The 19,380-nt window shown below is 44.5% G+C and overlaps 1 protein-coding gene across 1 annotated transcript in view; it reads right to left on the bottom strand.

Annotated features, from left to right (window-relative positions):
* Positions 1-9,145: 9,145 nt before the first annotated feature.
* Positions 9,146-19,380, bottom strand: part of RCN1 (reticulocalbin 1) — a 15,420-nt gene continuing 5,185 nt past the window's right edge. The window contains exons 2-7 of the mRNA XM_026041097.1: positions 19,213-19,374; positions 15,393-15,586; positions 13,916-14,094; positions 13,292-13,352; positions 11,112-11,311; positions 9,146-10,185 (exon numbers count right to left, since the gene is read on the bottom strand). Coding sequence (XP_025896882.1) covers positions 10,078-10,185; positions 11,112-11,311; positions 13,292-13,352; positions 13,916-14,094; positions 15,393-15,586; positions 19,213-19,374 — 904 coding nt within the window. The 3' untranslated portion in view covers positions 9,146-10,077. The remainder of the gene's footprint in view (positions 10,186-11,111; positions 11,312-13,291; positions 13,353-13,915; positions 14,095-15,392; positions 15,587-19,212; positions 19,375-19,380) is intronic.

Genomic DNA, 19,380 nt, shown 5'->3' on the forward strand with positions numbered 1-19,380 from the left:
AAAACAAAAACATACTGAAGAATATCAAACATTTTAAGATAATAGGTGATCAAGTGACTTCGCTGCTGGTAGTTCCTCTGTGTTCTATTCATGCTTGTATGCAATTACATATATATCAAATAGTTATTTAACTTTTAAAGAACAAAGTTTCATTTTATTGGGAGAAGATTATCTGCTTCAGAAAGTCATTCTTTTCAGTGACCTGCAGTAAGAGTTTCAAAGGCTTTTCAGGKGGACAAAGATTTCTATTAGGCAGCTCCAAAAGATTTCTCATATTTCTATGTTTTGATAGAATCCTTGCTGCCCTTTAATATGTCCTTGTCTTGATCTTCAATAGGTTTTCCAGCCTTTTAGAGACAAGGGAAAGCTACAGCAGTACTGGATTTCCTTATAGGCCTTCAGGAATGGAATATGCATATACGTGAGCATTTTGGTTCTGTTTTAATACAAATGGCTGAAGAATTGGCTTCCTCATCGCAGTCTTTCATGTGCCATTGCATACAAATCCTTTCCATGTATCCTCAACAGCAACAAAAAAGGTATCACGTTACTTTGCTCTGTTCCTTTTTATTTTGGAGGATTGTTTAAAGTCAAATTCATTTTAAGTGGTGCCTGTGGATGTAAATGAGCATATAGCTACATTTAGAGGGGGAAAAAATACAGCTTTTTGGAGCCGTATCAATTCACAGCAGGTGAGCGTCGATGCGTTGGCTCTGTGTCCTTCTGATCCGTGTGCTTGTTTGCTCTGTCGTATGCCATTTCTTCATGGTTTGGTGCTCGGAAGGTATGAATTTAAGGCAAATAAAGTTGAAACTGTGATTGTATTATTACTTATATTACTGTAACTCTTAGGAATCCGTGTCAGGAGACATGATTTCACTGTGCTAAGCACTGTACCAGCACTGAACCAAAAGACATTGCCGAGGAATTTGCAGCACAAGGAGAGGGAAAGCACCGAGAGGAGACACGAGGCCGCCCTGCAGACCGTGGGGAGCCCCCTAMGGGGCTGCTGGAGCTTGGGGCTCTGCTTCTCCATCCGAAACACCCCTTGCTCTGTTTGAAAGCTCCTTCTCTTCATTTTGCCTTGCTGATAGGCAAACACCATAACATGCCGTTTGGCTAAAGTTATGTTTTTTGGAAGGTATCGYGGCTGGGGAGACATTTAGAAGAGTTTCTAGGGAACTAGAAAGCAATCAAAGACTGTAGTTGCTGGGGCTGTAGAGAGCTTTGGAAGTGAGGGCTGCTACTTGGAGCTGGTTGGAAGCAGAGGGACATGGCCCCGCTTTGCACCGCTGTCCAGGCACCAAGCGGCCGTGCCCAGGAGTGGGACGTTGTTGCAGGCGGGATGGGAGCCGCGAGGGCTGGAGAAAAGCCCTGGGCCTGTCGACAGACACGAGAAGTCTTGCGTGAAAGCAGCCTGCAAGACTTTGAAGAATGCGCCCCAGAAATTGGCTTTGGATGGACATCTAAGAAAAGTTAAACTGGAGCTTGATCAAAGCCAATGTTACACCTTGCATGAGCAGTTATTTACAGCACATTTGGCACTAGTGTTTTTCATTCCTTTCGCAGATTTTCCAAGGGGGCAGAACACAAAAACGAGGCTGATTTCATCTGTGCAAAGTGTGGTTTTCCCGATCTGCTTGGAGAGCAGTTGGGTAGGTTAAATTCACCTCTCCCTTTGCAGTGCTCCTTGCTGTGTGCATATCCCACGCCTTTGTGCTCGCTGCTTCTGCACTAAGCCTCCGTGGCAATCTGAGATAAGCTTAGGGGGACCCTGTAAGCCCAGTGGTAAGTCCAGAGGAAGCAGCTCTCTCTCTTCAGTGCATCACACGGGAGCCTGGTAGGGAAGGGGGGGGTGTTTCTCACTTATGCAAGGCTCTGTTTGTCGAAGGTTGTTCTGAGCTTGCCAGCAGCAAGGTGGGACACTCTGCAGTGCACGAGAGTACGGGAAATCCAAGGCTTTGCTTGTCTTCCCCTTGCCCATATTCTGGTTAGGTTATGGATTATCCCTTGGACTTGCATGCAAAATGCCCAGATTTGTTTGCAATGTGTGTAATGCATTTCCCATTAAATGCATTTCTCACTTAATTTTAAAATATTTGAAGTGTTGGAGGTGGTGTGAGGCTCTCCACCCAGCACCTCTGAAGAYGTGGCACATGGACAGGCAGAAAACACCGAAGTGTTGCTGCTCCAGACGGGACTGCGGAGCGCCCCGGGAGCGGAAATACAAAGCTCCCCCGCGCAAGGGGATGCTCAGCTCTATTCTGAGTGGTAGCAAAAATAGTCCAATGTCAAGTGCTATTTGAATATCGGTTCTTAATGTGTCTGATGCACTTATTCTTTATGTGAGCACATTGATATCTTGCTTATGTTGCAAAAATTTAAAAATACCCATTTTAAAAATATGTTTTTCTGCCTCTAGGTGTTCAGATTTGGTGTCTTGGTTTCATTCTCGGCTCCTTAAGCTTTCTGCATTGACTGATGGCATTCTTAGGATGCTGACTGAGAGCAATTGATAGCTCTGATGGAAGACTTCAGTTTACTTTTCTATGCAAAATCTAGGATGTCTGCAGGAGAATGAATCCCGTTCACCTGCACTTTTTGCTGTCTTCCCAAGCTGGGGGAGGAAGGCTGCAATAAATGGTAGCAGTGCTGCACCTGATATCCTCCTGCCTGCATCTAACGGGGCACGCAGGCGCTGATGGAAGGGATTGCAGCGGGAAGGCTGCGGGCAGAGCCGCTCCGTGCACCCGGACGGGCTGCGGCCGCGTCGCCGTCGCCGCTGTGGCGGGCAGCGATGGCACAGCAGGCACGGAGCGCAGGGAGAGCGCTGCTGAATGTGCTGCCTGTGCCGGGGTGCAGCAGCGTTCTCAGCTGCACCAGCTGGGCTTTGCATCGTGGCAGAGCTGTCTTGCTGTTTTGTCTGCAACCTTTAGCCGCATCTTCATCGCGGGCTTGGGTTACCTACCGACAATAACCACGCTGTTTCGCTGACTTATTTTGACAGTTCGTGTCCGGCTACTTCAAGTGATTTCTAAAGGTGACRTTTCCATTTAGTGAACCTGAAACCCTTTTCTATTGTATTGCCCAGGTTTTTAAAGTATCGGACAGCAATGGAAAGCAGAGAAAAGAGAGCAGGGCTTCCTCCTCCCTCATACACATACGAGGGGTGAAAAGAGCCCCAATATAATGGGAACTGGAGCTAGGATGGGTACATTTGCTGTCAGAGACATATTTCTATGAATTGCTCATGCTGAAAATGTCGCACTATTGCTTGTTCCTTAGCAGCTGTTGTTCTGTTCCACGAGCTGATATTGCAGTATTACATTTCCTCATGGTGGTGGGTACCTGACTGAGYCGATTCGCACCCACAGCCTTCCCAAGTTAACTTGCCGGTGAATTCCCAGTGCATTTAATATTTTTCGTCCTGCTTCCCACATTTGAGCTACCTTTGTTCTGTGTCTGAAGGATAGRAAGCCAATAGTTATTTTATATTTATATTTCAAGGCTGCTTAATGTTTAATGAGGCTGAATACATTGTAAAAAGCTACAGAACACTCCGACTGGTTAATATTTGATGACGATCTGCAGAGACAACTATATTGATCTTTTAAGCATCTGCTAAACAAGACAGGGAATAAATTAGATTTTGGTCAGTTTGAGTTGGCTAGCGAGTTAAACAGCTTTTACAGCATTATCATCTTTTAAAATGTTTTATTTCCAGTTGAGTAAAATAGATTTGAAAGGCAGTATTTCTTTGTGTTATTTCCTGTTGCTCTTCATYTTACCTGTTTTATTTCCTTTTCACTTGTGTGTCTTATGAAGGCAAGCAGCAACCAGAAGGGAGGATGTTTGCACTATTGGCTTTATGCACCCATAACTCTACTTTCTGAAGCAATAATTCAGGGAAATTGCTTCTCTGCATTGACTCTTTGGAACTGGAGATACCAGTATATTAAGCTAATCCTTTATTTATGCCAAAATTACATTTTCTTTAAAAAAAAAAAAAAAAAAATTACTCTGAATACACTTTGGTTAGATGTAAATTGTATTTAACACCTGATATGTATATGATGTTTTTCATCTCAAAGGACTCAATTTGTGTGTGGCATCTTCTTGCTGTGGGGTAGCAAACATGGAAAAAGTTGTTTCCAATGTAAAAAGAGGGAAAAGGGATTATATCTGTTCAGATGTCTACCTAACCGTTCTGTAAACTTAACACGAGTTGATAGTCAATGTTCTGCAAGGTCCTTTTATTCTTAAGTGATTTCACAGCTGTTTGAGGATCCGGTGTTGTGAGAACTTCCTTGCTTTGCCRCGAAGCATTTCAGAGTTACCAGCGACAGAGCTTTGGGGCCTCCCGAAAATATAATGTCCGTGCCACTAGCAAAGACAAAAATCTGAGGAGAGGCAAAGAAGGAAATAGTGAGGCTCAGGCAGTGGAACTGAGAAGGAAGTAATGCAATGGAGTTTCCTCTCCTAAATGCAGAGCAGGGATGGAGAAGGGCAGGTTTCTTGTTTGTTGGATTATAGAAGACATCTCCAGCCCCGTCTTTTTCCTTGATTTCTACTGCCCATGGAATGCCCTTGTGACCAGCTTACAAATTTCTCTCTGTGTTTTAAAAATGTTTAATGTACGTTAGTGGTTATCAAATGAAAGTTTGAGGAAGTTTAGCTATTTGAATCCCTGTGCACTTCTCAGGTAACATCCTTTCTGTGTCCCAGCCCCAGGCCCGGTGAGATGTGGTGAAAACGGTCTCAGCAGAAGGGCAGCTTAGGTGGCTGTCAGGGCATGGGAGGGAAGGTGTCCTGGGAGCCCTGGGATGGTGGTGGTTTTGCTCATGAACCCAAGCACTGCTGGGTCATTCAGACAGTTGATCTAATGCTAAAAGTCTCTTTTCTTTTTTCTTCCCCACCAAAATACAAAATTCACTAACTTTCACCTAAACAAAAGGTATACTACTCCTGAGAAGAGCATGCTCTGGGTGGTTACTAATTGACACTTAGAATTAATTAGTTGGGTTTTCTGTCTGTCTGTCTTTCCTAGGTGCTGTGCATTTGCTACTGCTTTGTTAGCTTTGTCAGCAGTGGGACAAGTGGTGACCACTCAGCTTCACATCCCACCGGTCGTGTTCCCGTAGCCTCCAGCACTGACCTTGGGTGCAGCAGAGCAGCCAGCTGAGCAGCTTTATTTCTCCCTTCCTCTCATCAAGAATGGGTTGGATCTCAATAGGGCATCGCTGGTGCTGGCTGCCTTTTGGTCAGTCCTGTACTGGAGCTGTTGGAGAATGCAAACACGGGATTATCAGCTCATGGGTTTGTAACACCGGCTACAAAGGCACCAGGGAGCCATCCTGAGGATTTTAAGGTATGTGTTCAGAAGCTGTATTAATTTTTTCTCTAGGTTTCTGAATCCCCTGTGGTTTCATTTTAAAGSTTGTCAGTCTATTCCTATATAAAGAAATGATTTCCCACTTAATTTGTGACAGCTTTTTGATGCATATCTAAAATTTTGTTGATAAGATGAAACATTGTCGTTTGGAGTGTATGTGTCACCCTTAATTACTGTTCAGATTCAGCATCGTGCTGTGACTTGTTCCATATCGCTCTCCTGGAATTTCAGACATGTGGTGGTTTCAGACACCGCAAAGGTGAGGCCGGCCCTGAAACGTCTAAGCTAATATTAAAACTGCCAAGGCTAGCTGTATAAATCATAGTAGAACTATTCATTTTTACATTTTTATGGTTATGAAATAAGTTCTTCCACTGGTGTATCCCCAGTTTTCAGGCTTTCCCTTACCTAGGAAGGTGTGTGGCGAGTTTGGGCAAGGAAAATGAGGAGCGTGCAGAACGTGCAGCCAGCTCCAGAGCGCTGCTCTCTGCCGAGAGCCACCGGTGTCCCCTCAATGACCAGCAGGAATTAGTGCCACACGTGCTGCTGCTTGGAGCTGTGCTTCAGTGACCGGCGTAAAAGGAGACCCTGACGTGTTGAGAAGATTTTTACCTGCTCCTGTGGAGAGACAGAGGGTGGGTGTGGAAGTGCCTGTGCCCTGCCCTGTGCGCCGGTGCGGCCCCGTGCGCCTTGTTCCACACCGTCGGTGGCAGTTTGCTTGCCCAGGTAGCCTTTGCTGGTCACATTTGCCCTGGTAACTTGCTGCCTGGAAAGGACACGATCATCGTGCAGGAGAATGGCGGGGAGCAACCTTGGACACGTCTTCCTTGGGCAGATTTACGTAATCTGATGTGAGTAAGGAGTAGGAACAGCTCCTAAAAGTTACTGCTAAGTAGTAGGGAGAAGATGAGAACCGGGATCTGATGGTCCTAACATTATTTCTAAACTCAAGTCCCCCTGCCCTGTTATTTTTGCACTTGCCTGTGGATGGCTGGGCCTTGCTCCTGCTCTTCAGCGACTGTAAGTTCTGCTCTTAACTTTGCTAGGCTCAAGAGCAGCTTCTGTATTTCAAAYAGTAAAGCATTGTGCAACTATTTTAATATACTTGTGTAAATGTAATTAGATCAGGATGAGCAGCATTTTCCTTTCCTCCGGGAGTGATGTACAATGTCTTGATTGGAAGGGAGACAGATTGAACCTGATTGAATCATTAAATGGAAATATAAGACAATGAACATTAGCCACTTAGCTCTTTTCATAACTTCTAATAATTAAAACTGTATGTGCAATAATAATGGCTATTCCCGATATCCAAGTAAAGAAAAATGCACCGTTGATCACTTGTGGCATCGGCATAATGAAAACGTGTAGCTAATGGAGGATCTGTGTAGTAAGAGTGACCACAGAGAACCTCCATTTGGAAATATATAAACATGTTCCCCAACAGAATTTCTCTGCATCACAATTCATTAGGAGAATTGGAAATAACTGACAAGATAGGCACAAAATGGATTTTCATGTTGCTGGGATGAATTATGGCTCCCAGCAATTAATGGTTTTAGTCATATTAAGCAGATAAATAATGCTATCTGACATTACAGTATTTCACATTACACTAAAATTTTGTAGCATTTGCTGATAATATGACTTGAAATATGTTACCTAGAAAAAAATGTTCTCTCTGGAACAGTCAAACTCCATTAGAAACCTTAGGCTTGAAAAATCACAATGTTAACAGTTATATCCCCTAGCAAAGGTTTGCTTTCCTTAAATAGTGTTAAATTTAAACCCAGAAGCTCTAGTCTGTTCTGGAGTTGCTCTTCCTTAGTGCATTGTGCTTGAAAGGAGAATTTAGAGCAGAAAACGTACTCTRCGTTACCAAATATTGGTGAGCGGACGCTGAAGAGCTGGAGGAGGAGGAGGATGATAGCCCTTACACTGAAATGCCATCCAGGAAAACGCGTGTTCTCTAAATAATGCTTTTATAGTTCGCTTTATAAAAACGTTCTTAATACGACCCCATTACGCTGACAATGGTTGATCCTTTTTTTTTTTTTAGTCACATCTTAATTGTCATTTTTTTTTCTTTTTCAAAACTGAGCATAGCAAAATCTATTTAATTATTGTTGGAAAAAAATGCTGTAAAATATCATGGTTCTAAATTGCCATTTCCTGCTTGCATGAGTAGCTCCTGATTTCAGCTGCGTTACTCATGTAAGTGTAGTTTTCTCCTGGAAAACGCGCTGTGTGCTGCGAGCATTAATGAATTGAGATCTAACAGAGGACCRTGATTTTTCTCTCCTTTGACACTAATTCTGTTCCACACTCCCCGAGCACCGTGGAGGGACACGTGCTTGCTTGTCAAAGCCAACGTGCCGGCTTGCGTCGGGCTGCAGCGCGGGGGATTTGGAGGTGTCGCGTTTGGCTCAAGGCAGCGCTGCTCAGCGCCTCGGCACCCAACTCGCGCTGCGTTTCCACCAGAGTTAGGCAACAACCTTCCCTTGGGCGCAGCGCAAAGCCTGGCCCCCGCCCCCAGCCTGAGCTGCCTTCCCTCGCAGCGAGCCGGCTTTGCTCGGAGGTCTTTTAAGGTATTGTTCCTGAAACAGCGGGACACAATCCAGCTGCAGAGAGGACATGGCGCTGCTCTTCCGAAGCTGTAAAACTGTCAAGTGTTAGTATGAAAGGAATACAAAAACCAAAATCAAGATTACATTAATATATCCTTCCAAATCCAAATAGAAAACTAAACAGAGAGCGTTCTGCATGTGCCAAGATACAATTTTATTGCTTCTAAGATAACACTGCATTTAAGCATTACTTTGCCTTGAGGGTACTGGAAGAGCAACAGCAGTTTGCTTATGGCTTGTGACGTTTGTCCTACTGTGTGTTAGTGGAGGAGGTAGGGACTTTGAGAAGACATTGCTGCCAATGTCATAAGAAGTGCACACCAAAAGCTTAATAATAGTGCTAGCAAGAACATGAAATCTCTGCCAGACTCTGTGATCTAGAGTTTAGATTAGCTTCAGTTGAAAGAAATTAAATACCTGTAGTTCCTATGTGATCTTATAAAAATAACACTGTTTATGGAGGCTACAGTTCTGCATTGTCTCGTGGTGCTTTTCCCAAATTTGTTTCTTAAAGGCCAGAACTACATCCCAATCTCCCTGAATGGCTCCGTGCCTGCTGGGGTAGGAAGTCCTCGGGCACTTCCAGSTGGAGCGTCTCCTGGGCTCCCTCCCCACCATCTGGAGCACTTTGGGATCAAATCTACTAGGATGAGTGGTAACTAACACAGGGGTAACAGTGATAGCAGCTGTGTATGCTGGACTTCTTGTTTTGGTTTGGGGATTTTTTTGGTTGAAGCAAAGCAGGAAGAAACGGTCTATGCCGTGTGACCAGCTGCAGTTCCTAGAGAGCAGCCAGTCTAGCGGAGCTGCCAATGATCCAGCACTTTGGGAACTCCTGCCCTTAAAGGTTTGCTTCTGCTTTCACAGCTCCTCTCTGTGCTAGCCTGTATTAGTGTTACTGCCCCTTCATAGTATCAAAAAGGCAGTAATGGTTTTATTGTGCTTGTTGAAAACCAGTACATGTAAAAACAACCAAACTCTTCTAGGTTGCATATAKATATGCATTTTTTATATATATAAAAAAATACATGTAATAGCTCACATCAAACAGTTTAAAAAAAAAAGGCACTTGTGCAGAGAGAAAGGAAAGCTTTCCCTTTCCTTTGGAAAGAAAGCTGTCTCCCCACAGTTGCTTCAATAACACGCACTTATATACATACAAAACCAGAACTTCAGCCACATGATCTGTCCCCTTATGCGGCGTGGAAGGCAGAGGGCCCAGAGGGCTGAGGGCTGATATGTCTCGTTCTTTCTCCATCACAGAACTGCTGCCATTCACAYTACGTGAGTAAGAGCCGGGTTTGGGTAAAGTGCAAAAAGCGTGAGGTAAATCATGCTCCATGCGGCATAATTCCTCGCCGGAAACGGCGTAACGACAGCCCCCAACCAAGTGCGTGTTGCCCTGTTGTTGGAAGGAGCCGCTGGCACCGGGAGCTCCGTGCTGCTCCCTGGGGTGCTGGCACGGACAGTCCCTGCATCGCGGGGGCTCGTGGTGCACTTCCAGCTGGGAAGCACAGGGCTGCTTCAGCCCCCCCTCCAGCACCTCCGGCCCAGAGACACAAAAATGCCATGTGGAGAAAAAGGCTCTGGATCTTGTTGTAGCAAGTCTTTATAAAGGGGGTGAAACTATAATTCTTATTATATGATGTTAAAGAAAGAGGAGTAAGCAGCCTATTTAAAGAGGAAGCTTCTTTCTCATTCTAGCTGTATTTCACTCTGTTAAAATGGGTATTTAMGAAAATGTTTCACTACTAAAGGTCACCGGATTACATTTTAGAAGTGCATTTCCCAATTCTGGCGTTCATCTATTAAGGAATATTACCTGTCCCACTCCAAGTAAAAAATATAAGATAATAGCAATAATATAGTGTTTAACAATATGAAGAGAGTAAAAGGCTATTTCTATGCAGTTTCTGAGGTAATAAGCTGGTATGTTAAAAAATAGATTGATACAAGTCAGTTGTGAAGGTATCCCTTGTGTGTCCCAAAGGAGGGGCTGGACATGGGGACTTCCGTTCCGAGGACACAAGGTCTRTGGCAATTGCTTTGTGCGCTGCATCATAGTTCATCATGGTTTCTTGTGAGGTCCTCCCCATAGTTAGTAGCTTGACTGCCAACAAACATATTCCARTTGTCTAGAACCTCCTCTTTTGTTAACTTTTGATCCTGGGGGGAGAAAAACAAAATTGCTGTAAGAAAGTCTTGAAGGCTGAGTAGAGGCATGAYAGATAGAAAATTCTTCAAAGCAGCAGGCTGCAGATTCAGAAAACACCACAGCTGTGATGAGTGAAATCTGGACTCCGGTAAAGTCAAAAGTCCCACTGACTTCATTTGGGTTGAGTTGTTAATTAAAAGTGCTTTGCAAGCAACTCGCTGCCAACCAGAATGTTTAAGTTATGTGGAATGGGTTTTTTTGCCAGTGGTTTTGTTTTGCCTTTCTAACTATGAAAATTGGAAATCCTCTGGTGTTTTTGTTGAAGATGGTCACTTATGCTGGCAAATTTAAGTCTCTCTGCATAAGGGCGACGTGGTGTTTCAGGCTCCAGCTTTGCTCATATTGCAATTCTGGAGATCACCATCTGGGATTTGCTGAACCATTAATCTCCCRTCTTAGAGGAAGCAGATGTACTGGACCAGTCTTTAAGACAAAGATGTGTGTGTTTGATGATATAAATAGTGGCTTTTTACTACCTCCAGTTTAATGTGTATCTGATTTTTCTCTTGCAGTCTAAATTAACATCTAAAGATCCATGACCCCTCTTAAAAGAAGAAAGAGTATTTTTACTATGTTAAAACTTTAAAGTGTATGAAGATAAGGAATTTGTTTCCTAACCTAAGGAAGCCAATGGGACTTCTACAGCTSGTAGGTAACAAATTGCATTTTACCAATTGCACTTTGTAACCATACCAACTAAAAATTGCATTGATACATTAAGGCTCTAGCTAGCACTTATGGCCTTTGAAACTCCATTTAAAGTGTACTAATAAGAAAAGTCACTAAGAATCATCACTTGCTAGTTGAAATTATGCAGAGGAAACCAATTAAATATTTAATTTAACATCTTTTTAAAATATACCAAAGCACTAAGTACCTTGTCTACATCTGATTCATAGACTAAGTGCCTGGCTTCAGCTAGTGCATGATCGTAGTCTTGTGGGAGAATCCAGTGCCGAATCTCCTCTTTGTCCATCTTCCCATCCTTGTTGAGGTCACGGAAATCAGAAAACTGTTCACGCTCTGTAATCACCCAGTCAGGCTCTGGTCCACCCTCTTCATTTGCAAACATGTCAGCTGGAGAGGAAGTAAAGGTCTCAAGTCACACGTAGCTTGCAAGTTATGCAAAACTCAAGAAATTAATACAATCTTCCTCAAAGGAAGACTGAACTTTCACTCTGCACAGAGGTTCTTTGTACAGAAAACAGAAGTGTGGAGTGCTGTGCTGCAGCAGAAGGTATTCCACACACGGAGAGACGGGCACAATTTGTTGTGCACCAGCAGGGCACTCCGCACGAGGAACACACCRCGTGCGCTCGTCACAGCTCGGCCGCGGTGCCGCCGGAGACACGGGATGCAGGGGCTGGGTAGGTGAGCTGCTCTATACGTCAGCCCTGTGCTTATTTAAAAGGCATCAGTGGGAAGTGCAGCAGTGACAGCTGTTATCTGTGTAAGAAAATGAGTGGGGAAATGCCTTATAAAATAGCAGAGAAGAGTTCTGGATTTCTGTGTGCTTGGTTTTTGACTAAACCTCGTTGTTTGGAGTAGGGGAAGTAGGAATATTTTAAGCACAGTTTTTCCTCAACTGATAAAACTTCAAACAACACATTTGCTTTTTTTGTTGTTTTTTAATGTGTAGATTATATTGTTTATCTGAAGCAACTGACACGTCCYGTCAATTTGATTTTTATCATCCTTGCCAATGTGGGGTGATCGTGACTAGAACATTCTTTGTGCCTATCTATAGAAGGCAAGAAAAAACAGCATTCACATSGTAACAAATGTTGACAATTACCTTATAATTATATGTAGGTAATGTCACTGAATGAACTGAAATTACTGTGGAAATTATGCTGCTCTGTTATTTCAGTCATAAATGAATAGCACTCGCATTCTGAGACTAAATATAATTTACAAGGAATAGAACCCCCCTGCCATTAATTAACATGTGTATATTGTTCCTGATTGTGTGTGAAATGATCTTTATAGCACCACTAGAAACACGAAAGATGCCTTTGAGTCTGCTCTAATGCTTTCCTGCTGCTACTTTTTTGATTAAAAAACCATCAAAGTGGGTGCAGTGGGAGAAGTTAGCTTTTGGTATCAGTGGCATCATTCAAAAGGGAAAAATRTACTGCTCATCTCTAGTCACATTTTCATTTTGTTCTGATAGGTTTAAGTGCAAGAGAGCTGCTAACTGCCCAGTGTGATGGAARTTGCAGCAAATGAACTGTGATCTGAGGCTGACCTTCCCATTCTGTTCTCTTTCCAGAACTGCAGCAGTGCAGGGCTGTTTTCATACACTTAACTTTTTTGGACAACCTTAAATCTTAACTGTTACTCTTACAAAGCTTAATTTTAATGGAACTTTTTGTATYTTTAGAAGAAGCATAATGGCCTTACCACTCAAAAATAAGCATTTCTAGCTACTAATTAAGCCTGGTAAATTAACTAGTAGAAAGTTTTGTTTTGTTTTAATGCAGACTTATTGCACTGCACRAAGATGGTTCTTCATGTTTTACCAGACATGCTTCCCAGCTACTTGGCATAGGCAGGCTCTGCTGGAACRTGTGTAGAGACTAGTCCACTTTATGATCCTCCTGTATTTCTGAACAGTGCTTTCAAAAGCTGTAAAACTCATCAGATACTCAGAGAAGCTGRGAAAGGCCCATTTTGGATATCACAAACCCTTATAAATTTTATGGTCTTGTTTCAAAGCATGGAAATACTAAATCTGAATTCTGGAATTAGCACTATTTTATCAAGGTCTTCCTGTCAGAAACAGCCACAGGTAGCCTCCTGCCATGGAAAATACCATTMCAGACCTCTGAGCTAGCCAGTTTGTAAGCCAGTAACAGCAGGATCTTAGGCTGGAAAATGCTAGGAACCTTTTCCCATTGATGTTGCTATCTGCCTAGAATTAAGTTAGACCATTTGGGGGTTGGTTGAAAATAGTTGAATTGGAGCACAGAAATCTTAGAATTGCAAATAGTGGTCTAGATTTGAGAAAAGACAGGCAAACTGGAGATTTTACAAGGAACAAGCCACAACACTTACCAATGTACTCGTCTTGATCCACAAAACCATCCCCATTTTTGTCTATGTCTTCTAAGGTTTCCTGGAAAACAATTTTGCATTGAGGAAGTTGAGAGAAGCGAGAACTCAGACTACTCTCCTCACTGATCCTTACTTGTTYGAGGCCTGTCTTGCCCTTGTACACGGAGAAACTTGCTCCTGTTAACTACAGGAATTCAAGGAATTGAATTCCTGAATACAGGAGTTCAAGGAATAGACAAATCTCCTGTCTTGCCGAAGAAATTCCCTGCACAGGGATGAACTGGAGAGCATGCCTGAGTTTTCATTTAGGACWGGTATCAGCTTCCTCAAACTTACATAAATGTTAGTACACCCTTCCTTTWAAGTGTAAGTTGAGGTCGGGACTCTTTCTGATTCCATTTAAGAGCCRCCTAAATGCACTGAACAAGTTAGTCTTGTGCTGGAAACACTAAACCAAGTGAATTTCATGAAAGTCGTCCCTTGCTGCTCCTCAGTTTGCCACTGGTGTGTGGGTGTGTGCGCACACTCCTGTCTCTAAACTCTGCATGGAAAGGTCAGAGAAGCATTTCAATACTCATCTGAAMAGGAAAAGCAGAAAGCGTGTCATTGTTTTGGTGTGCTTACCGAGACAACAATGTCTTTCATGTGCTCAAATTCCTCCGGGTGAAGAAAGGCAGTGAATTCTTCGCGAGTGGCAGCTAAGTCTCCATCCAGATCTGCAGTTTTAAATCGTCTTTCATCTCTGGGCAGCATTTTCTTAAAACTGTGCTGATCAGTTGCATCTTGGAATTCTTCTGGATTTTCTGCAGGTTAATCACACAATCTTAAAGCTGGTCCTTATAAAATATACTACCACAGTGAAGCCCCCTAGTTTGCTAACACTTACTTAGTAGGGTCTAGAAACACAAAAGCTTGCGGCCAGAACTGCTGCTCTGCTAAAATGGAACTTACCTTCCCTGTCAAGTTTTAAATCTGGGGTCAAGCAATTTATTCTGATTTTTAAGGTAGCTTAGGAGTATAGGTAAGTGGCCAAGTGAACTTGCTGTTGGAATCCAGGATGATGGATTTTGCAATATAATATATTACCTTTCATAGAGTTTTTAAAATCTGTTTTTGAAAGTCTGTTTAGGCACTATCTGAGATAGATTTTGTTCATAGGAGGGTTATCCTTCTTGGGAATCAGTATGCTCTATGCAAACTTTCAGTTTGAAAAGGCAAGCAAAGCAAAGGCTGCTTTTGGAAACGGGCACGCTGGCTGAAATTACCTAACCGCTCCACCTCTGTTACGGGGAACCTGACAATTATTTTTCAGCTTAAAACAGTAAGGTTTTTCTGGGTGTTCAGTGGCATGATATTATAGTGGATGATTTAAAAATTTGATATAATTTTTAAAATAGGATTTTAAAATATTCATATTATAACAATTTCTCTATTCCTATTTTAGGAGAGAGAGAGATTTGAAACAAACTAGTCTGGAAATCACTGGTGGGAATTTTAAGTTTGCATTAACCCAAGATGACAACGTGGTATCTCTTCTCCTAACCTTGTGGATTACACAGAGCAAAATCTGAAAAGGAGTCTTAAGGATACTGCTGCAGGTATGTGTGCCAAAAAAAAAAAACGTCTTTTCATAGATCTAATAAGCTCCCTTTTAATCTAATAGGACTTGTCCTTATTAGTGTCATTAGAAGCTGTCTTCAGAAGCTGTCCCTATGGTAGCTGGAAACGATCTTCCCRTTTACAGGATAAACTGAGTTGCACAAATACTAATTAATGGTGCTTTAAGTTATTTTTTTAACTAAAGTASTATTTTTAATGTTAAAAAGTAATCCCCTGTTTCTAAACTAGAGCAGGAGGCTTCAGTTCAGCTTTGTCAGTACATCTAATAACTCCTCTACAAAACTCTCTGTCCACAGGTGCCCTGTGTGGAAATGGCTGCAGTGAACAGCTGAARTGCTTTTGACCTCAGAGTATCTGTAATATTTAATGTGATTTTCCAAGTCCTAAATGTGACACTCAGCTCCTACTGACTATAAGGTATGATTTTGTGCCTTGTAACAACAGTATTCTTTCAGCATGTAATGTGAAAACGTTGCCGTACCTAGATAATAGCCATATGTGGCTTGCTTGTACTCCTCCCAGGCGATTTTATTGTCCTTGTTTAGATCATAATCTTTCCAAACTTTGGCCACGTTTTCATAGATGTAGCGTTTCTGTACTCGCTTAATCCAGTCTTTTAATTCCTCTGTTGTGAGATAGCCATCTTTGTTGTCATCTATCCTATCCACGATCTTCCTGTAAAAGGAGACAGGCAGCTGTAAGAGTTGACAAAAGCAAAGTGCATGCCAGGCCGCTTTTAGCCATCTTCGTGGGGGCCTCATTCTTGTCCCGCTGTTCTCCACAGAAATGCAGTGCCCAAAATCTAGAAAGCTGACATGCTGGCAAAGGCTTTCTTGTATTATGCAGATTACCTTCGGAGATATTTCTCCGTGCTTTATTTAATATTCCTGTGAATAACTAAAATGGAACTTCTTGCATGGCCAAAATAAGTGAGCGGAGCACCTCAGAGGGAGCACCGGAGACAGTGCGTGACACTGGATTTCTTAGGTCCTATCTACTAATGCAGGGGGAACCTGTTCGGTGCCCATAGGGAGCCCTCGTGCTGCGAGTCGGAGGCCAACCTCACCTCCGAGGAAAGCCAGCCCTGCGGCTCCCAGAGGCCCTCCGGGCAAAGCCGAGGATTTTGCAGGCTCCCACAGTCCRTGCTGTGGCCTTCCAGCCCTGGTGCCAGGCTACAGTGAGCCCTTCCCTGTAGCACAGAGGATGTGTGTGCCCGTGTGCAGCTCTCCTGCCAGTCCTTCCCTTCGCTGCTGTGTCTCTGCTGTCTTTCCCAGAGAAGCTATACTGCTTGCCTTGCCAGGAATGCCCCTTATTCACAAATTCAATAGCTCGACTGCAGCAGGCGTCCGGTCTCTGTTGGCAACTTGGACGTAGGCCAGTACCCTGTATAATGCTGCCCCKCCTCACGTCCTCCAGAAATCAGCAGCCCTTAAGATGTTAGGGGACCCCAAATTTTTGTCAAGTTCTGAATGCAGCTGCAGATAAAACTGGCTGGGAAAACTGCAAAAAGAGAGGCAAYTCTCCCTCATGTTTAGATTTTCTGTAATCTACAAAGCAATGCCTGTAGTTGTGAAATGCCAATAGTTTCAAGTTTRTAAAGCTGGCTTCTGTTGCAGCTACAGCAGCAGCCCCGCTGATAAAAGCCTTTATCTAAAATAAGGGTGCAATTTGAATCCCACARCTCGTAGGTAAACTTGTCTTTGTAGTATTGTATTTTGGGCACTGGCCTGTGGGAAACTATGCGCCCTGCTCTTGGGACAGGGTAATTAGCACAACTCTGTKCTCAACCACCCTGGCTTCAGTTACAGGAACAGTTTTAACCCTTGAATCACTGCTCACGGGGCAGCAAGAGCACCTGGCTGCTCAGTGACTACCAGTGGCCACCGCAAGGTACTGAGTGGCTCATGCACCAGCCCCGTGGTCCAGCACGGACCCCATCACTTGTAAGGTGGTGCAAGAACAGCAGTTGCTTGTCTAGACCCTGACTTGGTAATGGACAGGTGAGCTGGCCTAACCTTCCAGGCAGCCAAAAGCTATAATGAAATCTCTCAACTGTTTCATGCAATTCAACATCTTGGTTTGCCACAAAGAAGTGAATGTTGGATGGTGGAACGGCTCAACCGGTAAAGCAGTGTCCCTTCCTGAGCCTCGGTTTGGAGAGCAGTAAGTCCAGAGGCAACCTGCTGCATTTCCAGTCATGTGTCAGTCCAATGAGGCCAGATGTGTAGCATATGCTCTTTACTGAAAATCAGAGCTAAATGGAGTGGTGTTTCAGATCTGGCTGCGGAATTAGTAATGAAGGTATTTTTGAGCCAGGGACAAAAACCAAAAAGTTACTGAAAGTTACTGAATCCCCCGTTTGAGGTAGGAAACTGCAAGCTAACTGACTGGAAAACTCTTTTGTTTAAGTCTCAAGGGAACTTGACCACCAGAGTCCCTTTCATTGCACAATGGACTGTATTTATCAATGGATTTGCCCTGCAGTGAATTTGCCTTAATTGGTTTAGCTGCTCTTTCCTTTTATTGCTAAATGTAGTAAGTTAAATGCACTAGATGATCCTGCCAATGCYAATGGGAGGCGAGCAGATGTGCTGCAGGCAGCGCGTCCGCTCCRCCTCGGGCCTCGTCCTGCCAACCCTGTCCCACCTTCCTGCTTGCACTGCACCCAGGCACTGCTGCAAAGTGGCTGTGGGAGGAAGGCTTCCCCTCTGTGCTTGATGTCTGAGGACACAACAGTGTGTAGCTAAACCCTGACCTTTCTCTTTATAAATAACGCATATTTATAGCATGACACTTTGTAATCGTCCTTTATGTTCTCAGGAGCYCACAGGCCTGCTGCAAGCGATGGGGAGAACTTCACAGGACTGCAGCCCTGCTCTCCTCCTTGCCGGCTGTCCCTGTGCCCTCACGCAACCACGGGATGCTGCGCCGGGGCCACCTCCAACTTGTGCAAAGCCAGGTGAGCTTGGTGCAGCGTGGAGCTTGCAAATACAGGGGCGTCTCCCCTCACCAAGTGATCCAGCGTGGGAGGAGCGGGATGTTACTGCCATGGCACGATACAACTCCAGGCTGGTAAGCGCTGCCCCCTCAAGTTGGATCGTACCTGGGTTGAGTTTGTAGGGCTTTTCTGTGGCTGTTTGCCTTTCGTTTGCTGGAGGGAGATGAGAGTAGCTGTGCATTACTGCTGCCCAGCCCTGGGACGGCGCAGCATGACTGATCCCACACGACTGATGTGCTGTCACGCTTCCTAAGCACGTTAAAGTGACTTGGAAAAGCAGCAGCATGCTCTGCGGTTAGAACAGCAGGAGTATCTGCCAGAAAGTGCTCAAAAATAACTTTTCATTAAACCTGATCTTCTAAGAGCCACTCATGCTAGTAAGTGACACAATTTGTAACCCTCACTGCAGAGAGGTCCCTGTAACAAAACTGTTTTCCACCTTCTTACCGTGTCTGATTATTAAACTGCAATAAAAATRAAGTGAAATGTTTTAAAATCCACTCTACCTCCTGGTACAGTATGTGAAATCAGAAAGTTTGGAGATGCTGGAAGCTATGAAGTGCCCTCCAGGCACAACAGAGCCACCAGGGAGCTGCATCCTGCTCTGCGCCCATCCTACAGCGTCCGCTTTGGGCCCTCTCTACGGGGAGACCTTAGCTGAGATCACCAAAACATTTCCCCCTTAGTGAGTTATTGTGTGTAAAATCTGTTCAAAACAGAAAAAAACTCCTTGGCTAAGTCATATCCCCAAGTGAAATACCTTCCACGTGTAAGTTTAAAAGCCGAGCTGGCATAGAGGTGAGCTGGGTTGGGCATGCCAATGTGATTAACAAACTTCATGAGCATCCAAGGCAGGTGATACATGTTGAAAACATGATTTTTACTCCTGCTTTGAAATAGGGCTGAATTGCTCCTTTCTGACACCACTTTTATCTGTTTGCCTGCTGAGCTACAGGTAAATGACAGTGACAGCTTCCAGAAGGAGCAAGAGGTCAGTCCTGCGAGGAGCCTTGATGCTGCCCTAGGAGCTTACAGGGGAGCCAGGTGGGTCCTGGGCCGAGTAAGTAGCCCTCCCTGGGGACAGAAGAGCAAAGCGGAGCTTACTGAGAGCGTGCAGACTGGCACCGCTTTACCTAAGAGTCTGTTCTTTGATTGCTGCTAAGCCTAGGTCTGTGTAGCAGTATTAACTCTGGAAAAGAAGGTGCAAGGGAGGGTGAAGCGGCCGAGCCCGGCGCCCCGTTGGGCGGGAGCGGGCGGGGCGGCCGCGGAGGGGCCCCGGCCGCGCCACGTCGGCGGCGCTTACCCGAGGCGCTGCCGGCTCTCCTCGGCGCTCAGCTGGTCGAAGGTGCGCGCCTCCTCCTTGCCCAGGAAGGCCTCGTGGTCGTACTGGAAGCCGGGCCGGTCCTCGTGCTGCTGCGGCCGCGCCCGCTCCTGCCGCACGGTCGGTTTGCCGCGCGCGCCCGCGCTCAGC

Source organism: Nothoprocta perdicaria, unplaced genomic scaffold (genome assembly GCF_003342845.1).
Source record: "Nothoprocta perdicaria isolate Ctin4 unplaced genomic scaffold, notPer1 scaffold_28, whole genome shotgun sequence".
NCBI lineage: Eukaryota > Metazoa > Chordata > Aves > Tinamiformes > Tinamidae > Nothoprocta > Nothoprocta perdicaria.